The 22,233-nt window shown below is 34.2% G+C and overlaps 1 protein-coding gene across 1 annotated transcript in view; it reads right to left on the bottom strand.

Moving 5' to 3' along the window:
• Positions 1–22,233, bottom strand: part of LOC101637853 — a 198,411-nt gene that overhangs the window by 28,698 nt on the left and 147,480 nt on the right. The window contains exon 10 of the mRNA XM_004685200.1: positions 18,002–18,166. Within this exon, the coding sequence (XP_004685257.1) occupies positions 18,002–18,166 (165 nt within the window). The remainder of the gene's footprint in view (positions 1–18,001; positions 18,167–22,233) is intronic.

The raw sequence follows: 22,233 nt of genomic DNA on the forward strand, positions 1-22,233 counted from the left end.
GTAAAATCTAGTATGGCTAAACACACACATAAATACATATATTTACAAACATATGCACACACATTTATATCCAAAACTTCACAGCAGGCAGTCTGTTATAGATTGCTCTCTCTCTCTCTCTCTCTCTCTCTCTCTCTCTCTCTCTCTCTCTCTCTCTATCTATCTATCTATATATATATAAATAAAATCATGTAAAATCTAGTATGGCTAAACACACACATAAATACATATATTTACAAACATATGCACACACATTTATATCCAAAACTTCACAGCAGGCAGTCTGGGGGAATAGACTAGGAACACTGAAGGTAGCCACAGTGAACCTGACAGTCAAGAAAACACATCTTTGAGTTCTATGGCAAAATATGAAATGAAAGCCCAAAGACCTAGGTCTTCGAAATTCCACAAAACAAAAAGAAAATGGCTAGTGGGTTTTTCTCCTGTTAGAGTGCTTAAATTATAACACATTTTCATTTTTTGAGTGTTGAAATTCTAATTATGGAAACCTCCAGCCTTCTCAAGGGTACTTCTTAAATTTACATTCTAATGCCTTCTTAGGCGAGTGTACACTCACTCAGTTTAAAACCAATGACCGGCCTCAGCAAGCCCTCAGCAGTAGCAGTAGACTGCTGGAATACAGGTTCACATTCTGCCTATTTCTCCAAAAGTAGCTGTTGAGCACCTGTCATAGAACTGTAAGCTGCAATGTTCTGTAGGTGCAAAAACCAAGAAATGGCTCCCAGATTAAGTAGGTCAAATAAGGATCTGGGAGACAGATAAGTATAGGTTTAAATTATAATATACTGGTCTTTTCAAGGCATGTTAACAAAGGGCTATGGGAATGATTACAGAGATCTTCATAGTTGACATTATGTTACCACTGACATTAGTTACCCATGTGAAAGGGGTTTCTAGTCAAGATAGTGGGGCTTTTCTGTATTAGATGAATATATATATATATATATATATATATATACACACACACACAGACACACATTATAGAACACATTAAAAGTATACATTTTATAAAGTACAAGATAAAAAATAAAATCTAACAGAGGTATTAGAATTTTTCTTCTCCCTCCTTTATGTACCTCATATTAGATCAATTTCTTTAAGCAAAGAAAATGTAAGAGACTTCAAAGACAAGGTAATGATGTCATTGACTTCAGGAGGAAGTGTGGAGTGTGGTTTGAAAGAGGAAATCCTGTTGGCTGGGGGTATAAGAGAAGACTAGAATGAGAGTATAGGAGAGAGGTTAGGAACCTGGATTAAACCTGCAGCAGAAAGAAACAGTGGAGTGCATGGGGGGGAGGAAATGCCATGCTAAGGTTCTAGTTGTTGTCTGCCAGGGACTCTCTGATCTGTAGATGGTCCTATGGGAATGCTCCTGAGTGCATACTCCAATAAGGAAATGAAAATGGAAAAATAAAGACATGAATAAAAAGAAATAAAAGGGTAAGTACACAAACAAAACTCTTAAGAGTTCTAGCTAGGTAGTGAATAGGTAAGAGTTCATTATATTAGTCTCTATGTTTTTGAAATATTTTTAAGTAAAAATGTATTTAGATGCTTATTCATATGCCTATATTTTTAAACAGCTTCATTAACTAACAGAGAATTCTGGTATCTCTGATTATTAAACATCTAGTTCGCCTTACAGAAATGAAGCAGTTTTTGCTAAAATCAGTGAAATGCTGACATGTGAGAATTTCTTATCTTAAAATGACTAAACATTTCATACATCTGCAGATAGGTGCAAAACTGCTATCAACCCTCTCCCTTTACGAAATTAATGAATCCATAACAAAGAATTCTCCTCTGGGCATGTTATAAAAACATGTCTAGCTTTAGTATGAATGCAAAATTTTGCCTGAAATCCAATGATATAAATTATGCACATTTCTGAAGATGATGTATACCACACAAAGTAATTCTTTTGATTTTTCTCATTTTTAAAACCTTGTCATACCTTCTCAAGTCCTACCCTAAAATGGATGTTTTCAAAAAGAGGATTGAACAATTAATGTTGAAATTTAAAGCATTTTCATTTCATCCAATCAGTAAATTCTGACTAAGTATTCAAATAATTCTACTATATCATCCTCAAATTGGATGATTTTGTCCAAAACCAATACTCCAAAGTATCTTATATGTAAGGAATTTGCTTTTTACTATGACAGTTTTCTATATTATACAAGAACACTGGGGTCTGAATTCCAGTCTCTGATTCATGGTACACAAGTTTTGGTTTCAACATAAGGGAAGAGTAGTATTGGAAAGTGATAAAAGAGCCCTGGAAGGATGCAAAGGAAAAAGATTCATAAAATAAATAATAATGCACTTGAGGTTTGTCTATTTTGATCCTTATGATAAAAAAGTAATAATTTCATTTTTAGCTTCATCCTTTTCCCCTGCCTTTTTAAGAGAACCTATATCAATCTTAATACTTTACAGATATATTTAAATTATACAAGTAACAATAATTGCCCTTTATAACTGAAAAAAATTCACCCCAAAATATTTACTGAGAATTTCTCTTACTAACACCAGCACTCCTATTTAAGAATTTTAACCTCACATTTATAAAATATCAACCAGAGGTTTCAGATATAAAATTTAGTAAACAATAAAATAAAATAAAGCATTAATAGTCTTATAAGCAATAAGTCTCAGATTTATTGAGAATGTCAGTATTATTGAAAAGGAAACCCTTGTATAGATTCATGGAGAAATGATTTGACAAAAATCTATTAAAATATACTTCATTATTTGAATTCATCTAGATGTATGTTTTGTTTATAATTTTTTACATTTATATCCCATAGTATTTGTATCTAGTTGAAAATAAATGTTTTATGGGACTTCTAAAATCATCAATTATGTTAGAAAAAGAAATGGATACTTCAATTAAATAGCATCATGCCACAATTTCATCATATTTAAAAACACATGCAGAGGACAGCCTTGAACACTTGAAGTTTTGAGGTTACTGAGAAAAATTATATTGCAGTCATTGGTTTGTGAAGAAAGCTCAATCACCATGTCTTATTCATCATTCTTTGTAATTGATGATACCACGAAATGAAAAGGCGTCTACCATAAACTGGCTGGGGAAACTCAGGCAAGATATAATTCCTTATGCCACAGTTTTCTACTCTGCAAAATGAATAAAAAGTGTATCTGTATTTTTATCTGTGTATTACTGGGCCTTTCAATATTATGAAGCGATCACAATGATCAGTGTGCTTTATAATGCTTTATTAAAATTGCATAATAAATGCAAATATCACAAGGAAAGTAGCAGGAGTCTGTGGTCTGTCTTTGCTAGAACACTGAGTGACATTCTTAGTGTCTTCTGATTTTTTTTTTGAAAACAGAGTTCTCAAATGTTCAGCAATGGTTATTCCTATTACTGAACATTGCAAACAAGTCAGTAGATTGGGGGGGGAAGGTTAGCAAAGGAATTAAAGCAAGCACATTCCATTCTGGGATGTATAAAATTATAAGTAAATTAGCAAATTTTGCAAATATAACTTTTGCACAAACTTAGTCAAAATCTGAGAGCTAGGCAATAAGATTGCTGAACTAGGTAAAACCCTTTTAGAGAAGTTTGTTTAAAAGTCTCCTAATCAGATAATTACACAGATAGGACTCATAAACAAGGGATTAACAACAGCCCCAAACAGATTTTTTTTCATCATTCAGAAATGAAAACCAGGAAAAATAACTTATCTTTCTCTCTCTCTCTTTCTCACTCTCTCTACCAATAGATACATAAAAACGAATACTATAGAACCACATAGACCATAGAGCTTCAAAGGAAAAACATACCCCTGCCCAATTATCTACTGCTGTATTCCAATTAAAATTTCAGAACTTTTAGTACATGGTGTCTACTAAGTAAGAGCCCCCTTATTCATTTAAATAAAAGGCAACTATACAGTGTTATAAAACAATGTCAGCTCAATTTTTTAAAAGAAACAAAAGAATATGGGTACCTTACACATGCCGGTGTTTCTCAATCCCTGGGATATATCAGAATCATCTGGGAGGTCTGGAAAAACCACCTCTGACTGTAGCTGTTAGTGCTGGCCAGGTGATTCCAATAAGCAGCCATTGCTGAGAACCACTGACCTTGAGGTGAACTATTGATACACTGTGGACGCACGGAGGTGACTCCAGCTGTGATGGATTTATTAATTGGGTCATAAATAGAGAAATCTTATCATTTTAGATAGTGATAAGTCATAGACAAGGACTTGCATTTACAGGGCTCAAGTTGTCAGGTTGATTGTGAGATCAAAATGGTGACACATGAATTGATAACTAAATATCAATATAAACCAGGCTTGTAAAGATAAAAGCCTTAAGGAGATATGATCATGTTAGAGCTGAACAAAAGAAAGGAGACCTGTGAGCATGGGGTGGACCATGTGATAGGGAGGAGAGGCAGGACACAGACAGATTAGACAAGCCTCTTAGACCAGGAGCAGTGCCCTGAAGTATTTGATTTAATGAGAAGACACAGAAGATTTCGGAAAGGGAATGGCATTACCTGATTTACACATCTGTATACCATTTTGACTTTTTGAAAAATAGAATGAGAGTGAGACAAGAACTTTATTAAGAGATTTAAATGGGTCCGGACTAGAATAATGTGACTTCCATGAGAATGGAAGAAGTGGAGAGAGAGCCAGGAAAATTCTCAACACTGGGAAAATGCTGATAGCTGATGAAGCTGGGTAATGAAGCTCACGGGGCTATTTTCTCTATTTTCCTGTATGCTGAAAGTTTCTGGAATGATAAAATAGTGCTCACCAGAAGGGAAGGGTGAGTAAAAAGGGGAAAGGGAGACAAAGGACTTTTAGTGCCTAATAAATTTAGTACATACATACTTGATTTGCAGTAGTGAACACCTGAGATGTGCATGCTGTTAAAACAGTTACTGTAATTTTTAAAAATGTCTAAATATAAATGATAACCAAGAAATTTCTATAGACTTTTGAGGTTTTGACCTCAAAAGGAATTTTATGCACTTCGTAGCTTAACGAAGGAAATAAAATTATTTTCACAGGTATGTGAGGATTTGACTTACAAATGATCTCAGGTAAACTTTAAGAGACTGAGTAATGAACACAAATTCATGAATGGAAGAGTTGATATGGAAGATGTTTCCTTATTCAGTTTAGAATCCAAGGGCTCGCCAGATTTAGCGTTCTGAGCATTTGTGGGTAGTGCGAATCCTGTCCTTAGCAGTGTCCTGCTTCTGTTGCTTTCTCTGTCTCAGAACATATGTTTCTTGTGCCACATCCTTTAACCCACAATTTAGAGGGAATTTCTTGTCAGGTTAATGGCTGCTAACATCTGCTAGAGACTCTCCCTAAAACCTGGCATATAGATGCCCTGGAAATCCATATATCTCCCTGCTTCCCTGCTGGCATGTGGGTTTCATCCATTGGCACCAGATCCTAAATTATAGTGCAGCTTCCATACCAGTGCGACCCAGCAGTCCAGGGCACTTTAGTTCCACTGGAACTGAGCTTACCTGAAAATATTCCTGTGTGTTACCTATCCTGTTACCCTAAGCCTACTGGAATTTAATGTAGCAATCTTGTTAGGTGATGACATTGAAGCATATTTCACTGCATACCATAGTGGAAACTTTTGACTGGATATGTGACAGAGTGGCATGTAAAATGTCTTAGACTCAAAATCTATCATCTCATATTTAATGCTGTACAGTTGAGTCCATCTGTCTTTGCTGTGCTAGGGAGATAATCACTAATTCTTCTCTCCGAAAATTCACCCTTCACCCAGATGCCAAATGTTAAAAAAGCATTCCCTATTTTCCTTTCTTTTTAATTGAAATCATGGTGAAGTTCACAGAAACTTGAAGACTGTAGGGGTATATCAACAGATAATGAGAGATGGTCATCATCTACATATACATGAGCATAGCAAAAGTAATGATGGGTTTTGTTATCCCCTAGAACTTCTTTACACAGCTTCCCGTGTACACAGCTGACTACTCTTCTGGGAGTAACAGTAAATTATTTTTTTCCTTGAATAGGAGCAAAAACACATAGAGAATGGATTTGCCACTTTCTTTATGCAGAATTATGAATGATGTTCTTCTGCATCTGTTAGACTCATGCTGAATGACCCAAATCACTCAATTATTGTATGTAGAAAGATTACTGAACTGTCCTACAAGTAGCAGTATTTTCCCTTTAACATCTTCCATTCAGATCTGTGAATATTCAAAGGCTAATTATGATAAAAATCAATAGTGGCTAATTTTATTAACACATAAAGTTTGGGTAATGGCTTGTAATTCATTATACAATTAACAAATATCAGAAAAAAAAAACATCATTTCTAGGAGGTGAATGTTACAAGTAATTTTAAATTTCCTTTTAATGCATTATCTAAATTTCCCATAATTGGCATGTATTTTTTTATAAATAATGTTGAAACCATGCACTGAGGAATCAGAACATTCTGGTTTCGGGTCACAACTCTCACTTTTTAGCTAAGCATTTTAGGAATATTGCCTCTATGACTCAGTGTTATAATATATGACCCAGTGTTTGGGTTCTAAGAGGATTAAACAAGATTACTCAAAGTCAGATTAATTATTTAGCTTAATGCTTTGCATATTAGGAAGCATTTGATACATGGTAAGTGACATTATTTTTCTTTCTGTTTTCTAATAATATAGTATCTGGAGCACAGTTCTAATTCACTAAGCATACAATGATTTGCTTCAACTTAAAAAAAAATTCCTATTAATCTTAAAATTAATACCAAAACCGAACTCACAAATGAAACAGCAAGTATACATTGAAAAAACATGTTTGGGTGTGTTCTACAGTGTGGATGTATAGTGTGGATGAATTATTTTATGATTAATACAATAATTGTACGTTATTTAAACAATTTTTTAAGCAATAAAAATAGTTCTCTTGACTTCTGCCTGCATCGATGTGTAGATAAAAATCAATGTGTAGCAATTATTTTTTGCAATTAGGAAACCAACTCTACTATAAAATTCTCCTCCCACCCATCTCTTTCATACCTTCCCCTACTCTGTCTTTGAACTGTTCTCTTAAAATATCTATTGACTATGCATTAAACAGACTGTTAGAGGAAGACTTCTATGCATAATCATGAAAAGCACACATATCTGATGGCTCCTCAAAGTTACTTGACTAGTGTACTTTTAAGGTCGCTCATTCTGAGATCCTGATACATAGTACCGTGGACTACACTTCAGAATGTTCATTGAGTGAGTGAATGAATGAATGAAGGCTTACATAATTGAATGAAATTTTAAACTTCCCTTTAAACTAGGTAAGATTAAATAGTTGTTTTTACAAGACAACTTACTCTGAAATAAAAATCAAAAACCTTGAAAAAAATGGAAGCAGGTCATCTCACCCAATGGACAGCATGCATGTATGATGTGAATGTCTGAAAACATAAATGTGTTCTTCATGGACACTGAGCCGTTCCACACAGAATAAAGGAAGTGCAATTTACATTGTGGGAGGACCTCTATTAACTGCAACAAGCCACAGAGATCATATTTTTAATAAAATTATCTATGTTTTCTACAGGCATCTGTCAATGTATTTATCAAATAACTCCAGAATCCAGATGTTTGCATATCAAATGAAACTCGGGAGTTTCTACATTTTGTAAATTTATCACTCATTATTTCCTACAATATGCCATCAAAAGCTAAATAAATCTTCTAAACTTTCTATACTTATATAGAAATATCAATATTCCCAACTTTAAAGTTTTTTAGGAAGAAAGATAAATACGGTTTTAGAATGTGATTTACTAACATGTTTAAGCTAATGTTAACTTTTAAGGCATTAAAATGTTCCATTCTCCCCAGGGTAAGCTTAAACATGTTAATTTTTTTTCTAATATTATATAATCAAAACAGGATTCTGGCACACTATATTTGAACCGATATTAACATAATGACATACCTTTAATAGAAAGCCTATCAGCTCCCTACAATTATCAAATGTTCTAATTTAACTGACAGGCAAACAATAGAGAGGACAATTATAAAAATTCCAAAGTATTGTGAAAACATTTTTACCTCATTCTACTTCAATCTTGTGGGGAAAAGTCATCATTCTCCTCTCAGGAAATTAAATGATTTTCTGCTTCCAAAAGTTTACATCTAATAAGGATCAGTTTCTGTTTTATGTGGGGTTTCATGATGAAGTGCTATTTCCTACATTCGTTATATGCAGTTGGAAAAGGAAAGGAATTGAGTGTAAAACAGTCAAGCAGAGCAAGATGTGATGGGCCAAACTCCACAGTCAGAGAGTTCCAAAAATGGTTGCAACACACATGTCCACAGGTAATAGAGCTTTGGCAGAGCCAGGAATCAAAACCCAGGTCTTATTCACCACCATGCCCATGGTAGAAAGCAAAATGGGGAGTAAACAGTATTTCAGTTTTGCCTAAGGAAATATTCCAGACAAAGCTAGCAAAAACAACAAAAAAAATAGGTTAAAGGAAAACAGAGAAAAATATAGATTAGTACAAAGGCACATATGATAGTGCTCATACTGTTCAGAAAAATTACTTTCTTAGAAAGCCAGGATGTCTGGGGGAGCATGTATGAGCGTGGGTTAGTGGGGCTGGGGGGCTGAAGACCTCATGAGATTCTGAACTTACGTTCATTCTTTCAGTTATAATTAAGGTTATGACCTTTAGCAAGTCACTTAACCTCTATGCCTTCAAATCCTCAATTGAAATGATACTTCTCTAATAGCTTCTAGCAAGTTACCAATAACAATGAAAAGGGAAATGGGAAAAATTAAATATTTTAGTTACCAGTAGTTTTACAAAATAAAGGGGGAAATATACCAAATTGAAACAGTAGTTATACTAAAGAATGATAAGCTGATGATATTTTCCTTTTATTTACATTTCACTGATTTTCTATAAACCACTTAATATTAAGATTCTCATAAAAATATCAATGTGTAGGGCACAAGAGTTGATCACCACAGAATTTACCAGAATTTACCCCCTAGTAAAGAACACTTTTAATTACTATTTCTGAGGGGCTAGTCACTGATTTTGTGAATTTTTACTTGGAGGACTCTATTCTTATAAATGTGAGACAGCTTTGGAGATACCCTTCAATTCTTCAGGATATCTGAGCCTTACACACCGAGGCTCAAGAACCCATTTCCAGCAAAGTGCTTCTATGTCCTTCCCCTCTGGATTGCTTAGCAGAGCAAATGTGAATTCAGAGTGCTCTTATTTCACATCACTCATAAGTTTATATCTCATATAGTAGTTAATTATGACTATGTCTCTAGCCTAAATACTAAACACGAGAAAAGGATGCTGTTTTATTTACTTTCAAAACTTCCTCCTGTCTAACACAGGAGATGGAGCACAATAACTCAGTACAGATTTGAAGAATGAATGAAAAATGCTCTCACCTTGGATTTTTGCCTCCATTATGGTTATATTATATGTATTAAATTAAAATTCTTAAATATTAAAGGACTATGCCATAATATATTATAGCCATATCGTATTACAATAACCTTTGAAGGAATCTGGAGAGGATAAACCAAAGTAATTTTAATACATTAATGATAAGGGGGAAAGCATTTGTCCTTAATATAAAAAATACTTAACTGCTATTGTATTACCACATGTACACATTCGTATGACATATAGTTAATGTATAAATGCCTACTATGTGCAAAGAATTTTAGAGTGGGAATAAAAATAACTAAATAGAATATGGTCTCAAAAGCTTATAGCAATGCCAAAGAAAGATACTTTCCAAATATTAAATTTTCACTTGTATGAAATATAGTTTTTAACATAAAACAAATGATCAGATAAATTAAAGCAAAACAAACTTGATAAATCTGACTGTAGAACTGAGGGCCACAGAGGGGAGACTGGGTGTTAGGAGAAAAGTAGGAAGAGGGACCAGTGGATTCTGGAGAAGACTACTGGTATGAAGGTGGTGGGTTTGGCGTGGTGACAGACCATCTGAACAGGTATGACTCTGTCCCTAAAGTATGTGCAGTGTTGGAAAAGTATTTTTACAAAAATAATAATAATATATATTTTTAAAAAAAGAAGAGTGCAAAAATTAGACATAGAAAACTAAAAATATAGTACTAACTTCATTTGATTAATATTTCTAGAACTCAAACACAGCAACAACAGATACTTTTCCTTCCATGTATACATAGTATGTTACTATGATAGGCAATATGCTGAGCCATAAATCAAGTCCCCACATATTTTAGATTTGAAGAATAAAACATTTCAGCGTATATTCCCTGACCACAACTAAACACTCCTCTCCACATCTGAAAGTTTAGAAATATTTCTAAATAGTAGACTGGGTAGAGAAGAAGTCAAAAAGGAAATTAGAAAACATGTTGAATGGTAATAAAACACATAAAATTTGGGTAACTCAGCCTAACCAACAGCTACAGGGAACTAACACTTTTTATTATTTCATCTTAGAAAGAAAGGAATTTAAGATCTATTATCTGAGTTTCCACATTACGAAATGGGGCAGGATTGGAGGGAACTACATTATATTCAAAGTAAGTATATGAAAAACAAAATCTAAACAGCTGAAAAGAAAAAGGAAATAAATGTAAAAGCTGGTTTAGCAAAATGATAAGATTTATAAGCTTCTACCAAGAGAGGACAAATCAAAGAGAGATACAAAAAAAAAATCACTAGCAAGAATTTAAGAAAATACAATGCAAATACTATAGAAATGTATTAGGAAAGAATAAAATGTAATGAATAATATTGTGTCTGTAAGTTTGACAACCTGGGTGATATGAACAAGTCATTAAAATAGATAGCTGGCCAAATGACCCGAAAATAAACAAGAAATTTAATTACCTTTATGTAGAACAGTGACATTGTTATTAGAAATCTCCCATAAACATCATTAGTCTGGAAGAATTGACAGGTGATTTCCATCAGATATTTAAGGAAGAGAAGACATCAGCTAAAACAAACTTTTTGGTACCAAAGGAGGGAGAAAGACTAATTCTATCAGGTCAATATTTCCTGATAGCCAAGAGACAAAACATCCCACAAAAATAGAGAAATGGACAGTCCTGACGCATATATATGCAAAATACCTTAATGAAAGTTTAGCAAACTAAATCAATCAATATGTAAAGATAGTATGCCCCATCTAACCATTTTATCCAAATGACAGCCTGTTTTCAAGTGGACTAATGTTTTAAACACATATAAATTGTATGCAAAACGACAGTATGTTGAGAGTCTCAAAATCTCTAGTCATCATGAAAGCAAAAATTGCCCTTAACATGATAACAGGACACACTTCCAACAGCACAGCTTACATTAAAACTATTGACAACACTAAGTGCTACTGAGATTATGGAACAAATGGAAACTCTCACATAGTTGGTGAGATGCTGAAGTCATCAACCACTTGAAAAAAAAAAAACAAACAGTAATGCATCATCTTATAAAGTAACTGAAGTACTTCCATAATACTGCTGGGTATTTAAGTAAAGTAAATTAAAACACACATCCATATAGTATTCACATGATTCAAATAGCAAAAGACATACATGCATGCATGCATGCATACACATGTATATGTGCGTATACACGTGTGTATGTGTGTATATGCACTAGAAAACACAAATCTTCACCCAGTGAATAGAATTATGGCTTCATCATACCACAGATTGCAATACCATGATAGAAAGGGATAACATAACACATGAAAGAGCATGGAATACTTTTTTTTTTTTTAATTTTTGTGTAGAACTGGAGTGTGGGCCAGAGGTGTGGGGGTGTAAGATGATTCACTAGAGACCAAGTAAATTTACTGAAAAACACTGCTATGGGGAGCAGGGGTAAGACAGGAGAGGTCCGGCATGCCATTGGGTCATCTCCCTGGCCTGGTATTGAACTCAGGCTGCAGTGGCTGTGGACAGCTTTATAGTGCTGTGTTTTAACCTCTTGCAACACCAGGGCAGGGCCTGAAAATATTGTTCTACATTTCTATTATTATTGTTTGTAGGCTTTTACACACTTACTAAAATTCATCAAATGGATCAATTAAGTGAGTGATTTTTTTTGCATATGAATATATATATATATGTATATATATATATATATATATATATATATATATATATATATTTCAGTAAAACTAGAGTGGTCTAGTTTCATTTTTCTGCTTGCTACCACCCAGTTTTCTAAGACTGTTCTTTCTCATTGTATACTCTTGATTTCTTTGTTGTAAATTGTCCATATCAATATAGGTTTGTTTCAGGACTTTCATTTTGATCCTACTGATCTGTGGCTATACAGGTTCTGTTATGGTTCCATATAAATTTCAATAAGGTTGGCTCTATTTGCTCAAAGAAGCCCACTGAAATTTTAATAGGAATTGCACTGGGTCATTACATTTCTTTTGATGAGATGGACATTTTGCCAATATTAATTCTTTCAATCAATGAACAAAGGAATATTTTTCCATTTTCTGTGTCTTCCTTTTTTTTTCTTTCAACAATGTCTTACAGTTTTCACTGAATAGCTCTTTCACTTATTTTTGTTGTATTTATTCCTAGGTATTTAAAATTCTTGATGCTAATGTAAATGGGATTCTTTTTTTTTTTTTAATTTCTTTCTCCTCTAGTTCATTATTTGCATAAGGGCATTCAATAGAATTTGTTTATTGATTTGGTAGTCTGTCATTTAACTATATTAGTTTATTGTTTCTAAGTTTTCTGTTTTAATAGACTCTTTAGGGTTTTTCCTTTGTATACTACCATGTCATTTTCAAATAGTAGCAGCAATACCTATCTTTTCCAATTTAGGTTCCTTTTATGGCTTTCTCTAGCTTAATTGCCTCAGTTAGGAATTACAACATTATGTTGAGCAGTAGTGGTGAAATCAGACATCCTTGTTGTGTACCTGATCTTAAAGGAAAAGCTTCCAGTTTCTCACCACTGAGTATGGTACTAGCTGTGGGGTTGGCACATATGATCTTTATGATGTTGAGGTTTATCCCTTCAAACTCCATTTTACTAAGTTTTTATCATAAGTTGATGCTGAATCATATTAATTTCTCCTCTGGATCTACTGATCTACTGATAATGATCATATGACTTTTGTCCATTATGTTGATAGGCAACTTACATTGACTGTTAAGCATATGTTGAACTGTCCTTGCATGTTTAGAATAAATCCCTCTTGGATACATATATACATGTATTGTTGAATTCAGTTTGTGAAGATTTTGAAGACCTTTGCAAGTGTGTTCATCAAAAATATTCGTAAATACAGTTCCAGTATCAATTACATAAATTAAATAGTCATAGGTTATAAGGGTAAGTAAGATTTACTAGGTGGAGAGCTGGAAGTGACATACAAAACAATTGTAGAACTAATGGCCTTTGTTCATTACTGAGAATCTAACTAATTAGAAACCTTACATGATTATAATAATATGACTTTGGTTAAGAGTGGGCTAGGGCCCTTTCTGGTGGCACAATGGGTTAAAGTGCAGCACTAAGAAGCTAGCCAGAGCTACTTCAGTAGGAGTTCGATCACCAACCAGGGTGGTGACCCACATGACCTCAGCAGGAGAGGTCTGCTGTGCCCTTCTCCCCTCACCATGACTACTCAGCAGTGTATTTGTCAGTCTGCCTGTTCTGCCTCCCACTCTGTCTCTGGTGAGTCCTCTCACTGCCCCTGCACCTCAGCCTGTACCCTCATTCGGTATGCACACATAAATAAATCTTAAGAAAAAAAAAAAGAGTGGACCAACAGTTTGATAAAGTAGTCATTCATTAGCTTCCCCAGTGAATTGTCTTTTAAGGTATTTCCTTAAGAGATAATGCTAACCCACAATTTTCAAGGTATGTCCGTTAGAATTCCAGGAGTCACAGGGTCAGTGATATTCAGGTTGAAAATCCACCAGGGTCACAAAAGTTTTAAATGAGAGAGAAGAACAAATCCAACATATTTGTGATAGGCCAGAGAGTTGGGTAGCCCCAGAACAGAGAACTTACAGTAAAAGATATCCAAAGACTAGTAATAAAAGGCTAACCTTCCAAGATAACTTTTCTGAAAATTAATTTGACAAGATTTATGTACTGAAAAAAAGTTAAAGATTTCTTCTTTTAACTTGTTAATATTTTAAGTTTATAAAATTATGATGCAGGAGAAATATTTTTATATATTAAGTAAATTGAAATTATGATATACAGCAAAGCAGTGGCATTCAAAACATCTTAGAAATTATGGGATATAAAAATATGATATGTAAAATATTGTTAGTATATGTATGGTCCTAACACATAATTTGTTAGCAATCCATGTCATTTATAGGCATTCAGTAACTCTATTAACTATTCCTCAGCTCTTGCTGATAATACATCTCCAAAGATAAAGAGTGAAGTCAATAAGCAGAAGTGTCTACATTGGGGAGTGTTAATAACAAAACATATAATAAATTCCCAGAGCTATCTTCCCTAAAATGTTTATAGTTGAGAAGTCACTGAGTTTTGGAAAGCACTTCTGTACTAAACTAATCTTTTTTCAAGGCAAATGCTGCGACTATCTAATCAATCAATTTAATAACAACTGTAATTCAAAGAGTCATGGAGCCCTGGTCAGTTACCAAAAAGGGAAAAGAGCAACAAAGCACTGGAAGATGGAATCCTCCACTTAGAACATACCACTTACATATTTCCTTTATATTTGTTTTACTTGAACCAGATGTTTAAAAGACAATCTAGACAACAAATACAAATAATTTTGAACGATATAGGTGTCACATTCTGTAAATTTGGGGTAGAAAATTTTAGAGAGAAAATTAATCACATCAGGATCTTGACTCATGGAATCTGAAGACTTCATTTTACTTTTCCATAACTTTCTCTCCTTTTCTTCCCTCCTCATCTTCCTCTAGGCTATCTATTAGAACTCCTCAGTAAATCTACCTATCAGTTGATTTGCTCTGTTTATCTGTCTATCTGCCTATCTAAACTGAGTATTAAGTATGTTTTTATTTAATAAAAGCATCTTTTTCTGATAAGATTTTGTTAAATTTGTGATTTTGTAGACAAGTGTTAACATGCTAGTCTTTAACTGTAAAGAAAATTTATCTTTCCAAAATATCACCAAAGTACAATGTACCTATATTACCAGAGTCCAGGTCATTAAAATCTTCCCCCACAAATAAAATTTTTATAATTCATCACATTTCACACTCCATTCCCCATCTCATCCCTGTCAACCATAGAGCTGTTTTCTTCATGCATTTTTTTTCTAGACTTGTATATAAATGAAATCATATTCTTATACTCAGCAAAATTCTTTGATATTCAGTCCTGTGTTTGTGTATCTTTACTATTAATGGTTTTATTCCTTTACAAAATGCCTGTAGTAATGTGCATGAATATACCACAATTTGTTTTCCCTCTTAATTGTAGATGGTTATCTGAGTTGTCTTTAAGTTGCAGCAAAAGCTGAATATGTAGAAGTTTTTTGTGACACATAGACTTTTTCTCAGTTAAATATATAATAACATACTAAGTACATTTTAACTTTTTTTTTTTAAGATTTTATTTTATTTGTGCATACAGAACTGGGATACAGGCCAGAGATGTGGAGGGTGAGAGAATTCACCAGAGACAGAGTGGAGTGCAGAACAGGCAGATCAACGAAATACACTGCTGAGGGGAGCAGCGGGCAGGTCAGGAGAGGTCTGTCACGCCATGTGGTCACCTCCTGGGCAGGCGGGAATCGAACTCATAAGGAAGCGGCTTTAGATTCTCAGTGCTATGCTTTAACCCGCTGCGCCACCAGGGAGGGCCACATTTTAACTTTTTAATAAAGCCTATTTTACAAAGTAATTTTACCATTTTACATTGAGTTGCACTGGCAGAATATTAGTGTTCCAGTTGCTGCCACAGCTTGTTATGTTCAATGTGCTAATTTTAGTAATTATGGCAGGTGTATAGAGGTATCCCATTATGGCTTAATTTATATTTTCCTAATGACTAACAATGGTGCACATCTTTTATGAATTTGTATTCCATTGGTATAAATTATTCTTTTTCATTTTATGTTTATTTTTAAATTGTTTTATTACAGTGACATCCACTCTTTCTGGTGTACATTTCATTTTGACTAAGATTACAGTCCTGTAACCACTCCCATGATCAGGATGCAGATGGCTCCATCCATCTGAGGAAGCTCTCATATTGCCTGCTTGCAGCCAACCCTCCAGCAGCACTATGGCCTGGCAACCACAGAATTCATGTCTGTCCTTCTAATAGTTTTGCTTTATCCATTTAAATGGAATCAATATATAGTCTTTGAATTTGGCTTCTTTTAGACAGCAGACTATATCTAACATTCATCCATATGGTATATATTATGTGTACTAAAAATTCATACTTTTTACTAATGAGTAGAATTTCATTACATAAACATAACAGATTGCTATACACTTAACAGCTGAATAAGGTCAGTACAGCCTCCAGTCTTGGGCAATAATTATTAAAGCTACTATATACTATATATGTTCATGCATAGATTTTTTTTATAAACACTTTCTTTTTTTCAGTAACTATGTAGGAGTAGGATGAATGGGTTTTACAGTTACTGTATATTTGACTTTATAAAGAACTACCAAGATATTTAGAAACTGGATGTTTATTTTCTTTCATCTCCACCAGCAACGTATGAGTGTTACTGCACCACGTCATTTCCAGACTTGGTAGGTTTTAAAATCCAGCCCAGTCATTCTAATTAGACAGCAGTAACACCCACTGTGGTTTTAATTTGATCCCCTAAGGCAATGATGCACATAATCTTTTCATGAGTTCACTTTCCATCTACATATTTTCTTTTATCTTTTTGGGTTTTGCCAGAATGCAAAATTAATTCATCAAAGGATAGTTTTATCAACAAATAGTGCTTGAACATTTAGATAGCACTACGTTTTTCTAAAAAAGAACTTAAACCTTGTGTCATGTACAAAAAAGTAACTCAAATTATATCATATACTGATATGTGAGATCTAAAACTGCAAAATTACAGGAGGAAAACTTTGTAATCAAAGGTGATACCAACATTTCTTGGCAATAATAGTTATTCCAGGACTCTCATAAACAACATAGTAGTAAATAAGACTTCATCAACATTAAAAACTTAATTTCTTCAAAATACATTATTAAAAGGAAGAAAAAAACAGCAGACTGAGAGGAAATATTTACAAAGAATATATATGCTAGAGAATTCATATCCAGACTATCTAATGTATTGCCAACATTTTATAATAAAAATGTTTGGGCCATTTACATATGGCCCAAAAATGTGAAGATATTTTACCAAAGAAGATGCACAAATCACAAAACATATGAAAAGGTGATGCATATTTTTACTTACTATAGAATGGCAAATTAAAATCAAATACCAATATATTTCTACTAGTATAGTTAAACTGAGAAAGATTGACTATACAAAGTAACACTATCACTCTGGAGCAGATATAACTCCCACATCTTTGCTTATGGGATATATGAAATGATATGATCACTTCAGAAAATAGTTTAGTCAAGAGAAATGCAAGCATGTGTATACACATGACTATGTCCATGAGGGTTCACAACAGCTTTCTTGAGTGTCACTTTCAGAGCAACACCACAAATGCCCATCATCAGGTGAAGGATACAAACACTGCGTTTCCACTATTCTAATGGGGGCACCAATAAAAAGTAGCCACCTGTTCAATTTTTAGACATAACACTTAGGAAATAAAGGAAGTCTTCTACAGGGATGGTGGTTTATCCCACATCACCTAGCTGACAGTTAACACTTATAAAAAGTAAAGGCAAATTTCTTCTTTATTAGGAAAGGAAACAGTAAAAGGAATGAATATAGAAGCTCAACATCTTACCTATGTATCTGTATCCCTCTTCCCCATTCACTATGGGTCTCAGCCAAGTTGACTTAAGTCGTTTTGTGTTATTATGTACATGGGCTCCTTGAGGAGGATAGAGTGTAAATAACATTTCAATGGCTTTGGGTTTTGTGATGATATCAGGAAATTTTTGAAGATTTTCTGTAAATAAAAAAATTAAATTTAAGACATGTTCATAAAATGTCTGACATATTAAAGGGTGCAAATCTTATCTCTCTCTTTTTGGGGTTGAGCTAACATGGTTTACAATATTATATATGTTCAAACTTCTTCAAAAATGTGATAGCACATCCTGTCCACCACAAAACTACCAGTGACCCTCTGCCACAGTGCATTAGACCTACAATTCAAAATTATTTAATCAAAAGGACATGTATATAAATTCAAACTGTCCCTGAGTATATCAGGAAGAGTTATGTGGCTAACAAAGCTTTCTAGTGACTCTGGGTTATTAAGTAGAATGGCGGATCTCTTCATTGAAATCAGTCATTGCCAAAACACTACAAGTCTGGGTAGAAATAGCTTGATCCTTTACCCTTGCCCAGTGACTGTCCAGAATCGTTGCCGAGTACCTATTATCACTCAAGGCAAAATATACTTCACAGTCGCCATACAAACACAAAGCTCACAGGCTGAAAACAACAATGAGGTATTGTGAAGGTTTTATTCTATTGTGAATGCTATATACTAATTAAAATGCTAACTGATCTCCAGTCATTGAACAGTTACATGACATTTTCAGTGTGGGGTTATCAAATGTGAGTTTGAAATGGAGGTCAAATCATCTATAGCTCATTGTAAATGACCAATTTTCAAATGTTGTACTTTTACTATTTTGTCAATGTTTGCTAAAGCAATTCATGTTTTATTCATGTTGTCTGATTTGAAATAAGCAAATGTCATACTTTTTTTGTCATGTCATTTTTAGCGAAGCTTTTTCCATGCATTAGTAAATTTATCAATATAAAAAATATGTTTTGAAAGAGAACATGGAACTAAAGTATCCATTCATAAATTAATAAAATTTTCTTGTATTTAATTTATTTTAAAGCAAAACATAACTCTTAAAAAAATCACTATTGTAGGGAAAATGGATTAAGATTCCAAGCAGTACACAAGATGGTTCAGAAAACAGTTAAGCAATATGCCACTGGAAAATACTACCAGTGAGAATAAATACAGGTGTCACTGATCTTGTCTATAACAAATATTGACAATATTTAATTTTTAAAGACAGCAAAAATGTTCATTAACATTTGACTGATGATGAAAAATATAAAAACAATTCATGAATTAATATAAAAACTATAAATGTACAGCAAGTATTACCACTTTGAAATCCCCTCAGTTCATTAAAATGGGTAGGTATAGTGAATTTTACCAGAATATTCTCCATTCTATAATTCAAAGGACAAATATGTGAAAACTGTGCCCTTGATATACTTTATAAAGTCAACCAAAATTCATCATAATAATCAGTTATTTTGAAGGTTTCACTTCATCAGCAGAACTGAATTCATAAAAAATGTTAATATTTTAATTTAAACTCCATGTTAATTTATATTTGCTTTTCAGACATGAGCAAATGATATATTTTGAGTGTCTGATAAGGAAATCTAAAGGACTTTCCCTTTTATAACTTCATGGAATTTAAATAAAAACACAGATCACACTACTGTATAAAAATAAATCACATCACTTCATAAAACACAAAACAATGATATTGCTTATAAGCCCAATAGAATTATGAGGTCCTTATAAGAAAAGTTTTCTTTCCCCAAAAAGCATATGTGTGTGTGTTTGCATCTTTGTACTGAAAATCATACAAACAATGTCTTATAAATGATTAGAATACTATGATAAATTTAAGTACTCTATTTTAAATGCATACCCTTCATTTTTCTCTGAAGGTCTGGGTTTCAGAATGGCCAGATTAAATCCATTAGCATGACTGTCCTCTGACAGACTGAAGACAAATGTTCAGCTAACCTTAGTTTTAATGCTCTCACTTTGAGAAAAATACAGTAGAGTAAAAAATCCTTAAAACAAGAGTATAGCGAAAAGTTTTATTAAGCTCATCATAGATAAATCACTAAATATTTCTTTTCACTTAGTTTGGAAGAATATTTTAATAAAATGATTTACCTCCTTGGTAGGGGGTATAAAAAATCCACAAGCCCACAAAGCTCATCAAGTCCCACCACATCCACAAGACCCTTTAACAGTCCCATTTAGTTCTGCAAGGCTCCATTCACAACACTCCATGGAGGTAGCCCCGGAGGTACCAGAACCAGCAGCCCAGCCCAGTGCAGCCTAGCGAGCCACCTCCTTGTCACTGTTCTCTGCTGTGGCACTGCAAGCCTCTGCCAACCCAGATGCTGGGGCACATTTTGCAGTAAGTCTGTGCAGCCATATGCCACGGCTAGACCCACAGTTTCAACTACTGAGCATATCTTGGTCCACGGTCAAGGCTAAACACAACCAAATTGCCAGGGCGAGCTGCCCTGCCCACAGTAGTACCCCAACATAGCAGGAAGATAAGTATAGCCTGCATAGGGGACATGCCTTGAGCAGCTAACTCAGAGAGCAAGGGAGATAGTAATGCAGAGTCCCACACAACATCACCGGCACAAGAACAATCTCTCACAGTAAAAGAAACAGCAGTCGCACTTGTAACATAGAAGTCAACACAGAGAACCAGGCAAATATTTTTGGGGAAGGACAGGGACAAGCTTCAATGACAGAGCAAAGCAAAACTCTGGGAAAAGATCATAAAGAAATGAAGATAAACAAACTAAGGTTATAAAGATGGTTATATAACCTAATGGTTATAAAGCTCTTCAACAATCTTGGAAGAAGAATGGATGATTATAAAATTTAAGGGCCATCCAAAAACTGCTGCAATACAGAATAATACAATAATAGAACCCTCAATTAATACAGCAGTGGCACAGCAGGTTAAAGCATAGCACAATGAAGCTCTCCAAAGCCACTGCAGCACGAGTTTGATCCCTGGCCAGGGTGGTGACCCACATGACGCAGCAGACCTCTCCTGACCCACCCACTGCTTCCCTGAGCAGTCTATTTCAGCCAATCTGCCTGTTCTGCTCCCCGCTCTGTCTCTGGTGAATCCTCTCACGCCCACACCTCTGGCCTGTACCCAAGTTTTGTAAGCATAAATGAATAAATCTTAAAAAACAAGAAGTACAATTGAGAGATCCAAGAGCGGACTGGATGAAGCAGAGGAGCTAATACATGAACTGGAAGACAAAGTAACAGAAATTACCCAGAACAGCCAAATGAAAAAAAAGTTTTGCTTTTTTGTTTTTTGTTGTTTTTTTTTTTAAATGTAAATGTCCTAAGAGATCTCTGGAAAAAGAGAAGGAGAAATACTATTCACTTATAGTTTTCCCATAAGAGAGGAAAACTACTTAAGGAAAATACTTAAGGAAATAGAACTTTTCAGACTAGCAATTGCTTAAAGTTTATTATCAGTAAACTGGCTTTGCATGGTAAGGAACTCATGTAGGTGGGAAAGAGCAAGAAGATACAGCAGACATCTACATAAAAACATAAAATATTATAAAGGAAATTAACAACCATTAAAAACAAAAACAAAAACAACCCTCAATGAATGAGAAAAAGAAGACAAAAAGACAGAAACAGAAAAACTCCAAATTTCACCAGAAATTAGCAAAATGTCAATGCAAATACATCAGTTATCACCTTAAATGTAAATGGACTAAACTCTCATTCAAAAGACATGAAAACATTCCAGGAGAAAAACTAACAACAACCTCTTCCTGGAACACTGCAAAGCAAAATGGTAATATACTGGATTTTTAAAAACAGAGCCCAATATAAATGAGTCAAATGAAGAACCAAAGAATGGAGAAGCTCCTGTTAAACATTAAAGAAGGAGAAAAGTAGGAGGACCGCGCTCATTGGGATGTAAGTACCTACGTGGCCAAACTCTAGGACTTACAGTAACGTGCAAATGTTAGAAACTGAGGATATTTTCAAATTCACAAGTATTTGTTTTTTTGGTTTTTTTAAGATTTATTTATTTGTACATACAGAACTGGGGTACAGGCCAGAGGCTCAGGAGCAGTGAAAGACTTCACCAGAGACAGAGCGGGGAGCAGAACAGGCAGATGGACGAAGTACACTGCTGAGGGGAGCAGCGGGTGTGTCAGGAGAGGTCTGCC

Source organism: Condylura cristata, unplaced genomic scaffold (assembly GCF_000260355.1).
Source record: "Condylura cristata isolate star-nosed mole 26May11 unplaced genomic scaffold, ConCri1.0 scaffold00018, whole genome shotgun sequence".
NCBI lineage: Eukaryota > Metazoa > Chordata > Mammalia > Eulipotyphla > Talpidae > Condylura > Condylura cristata.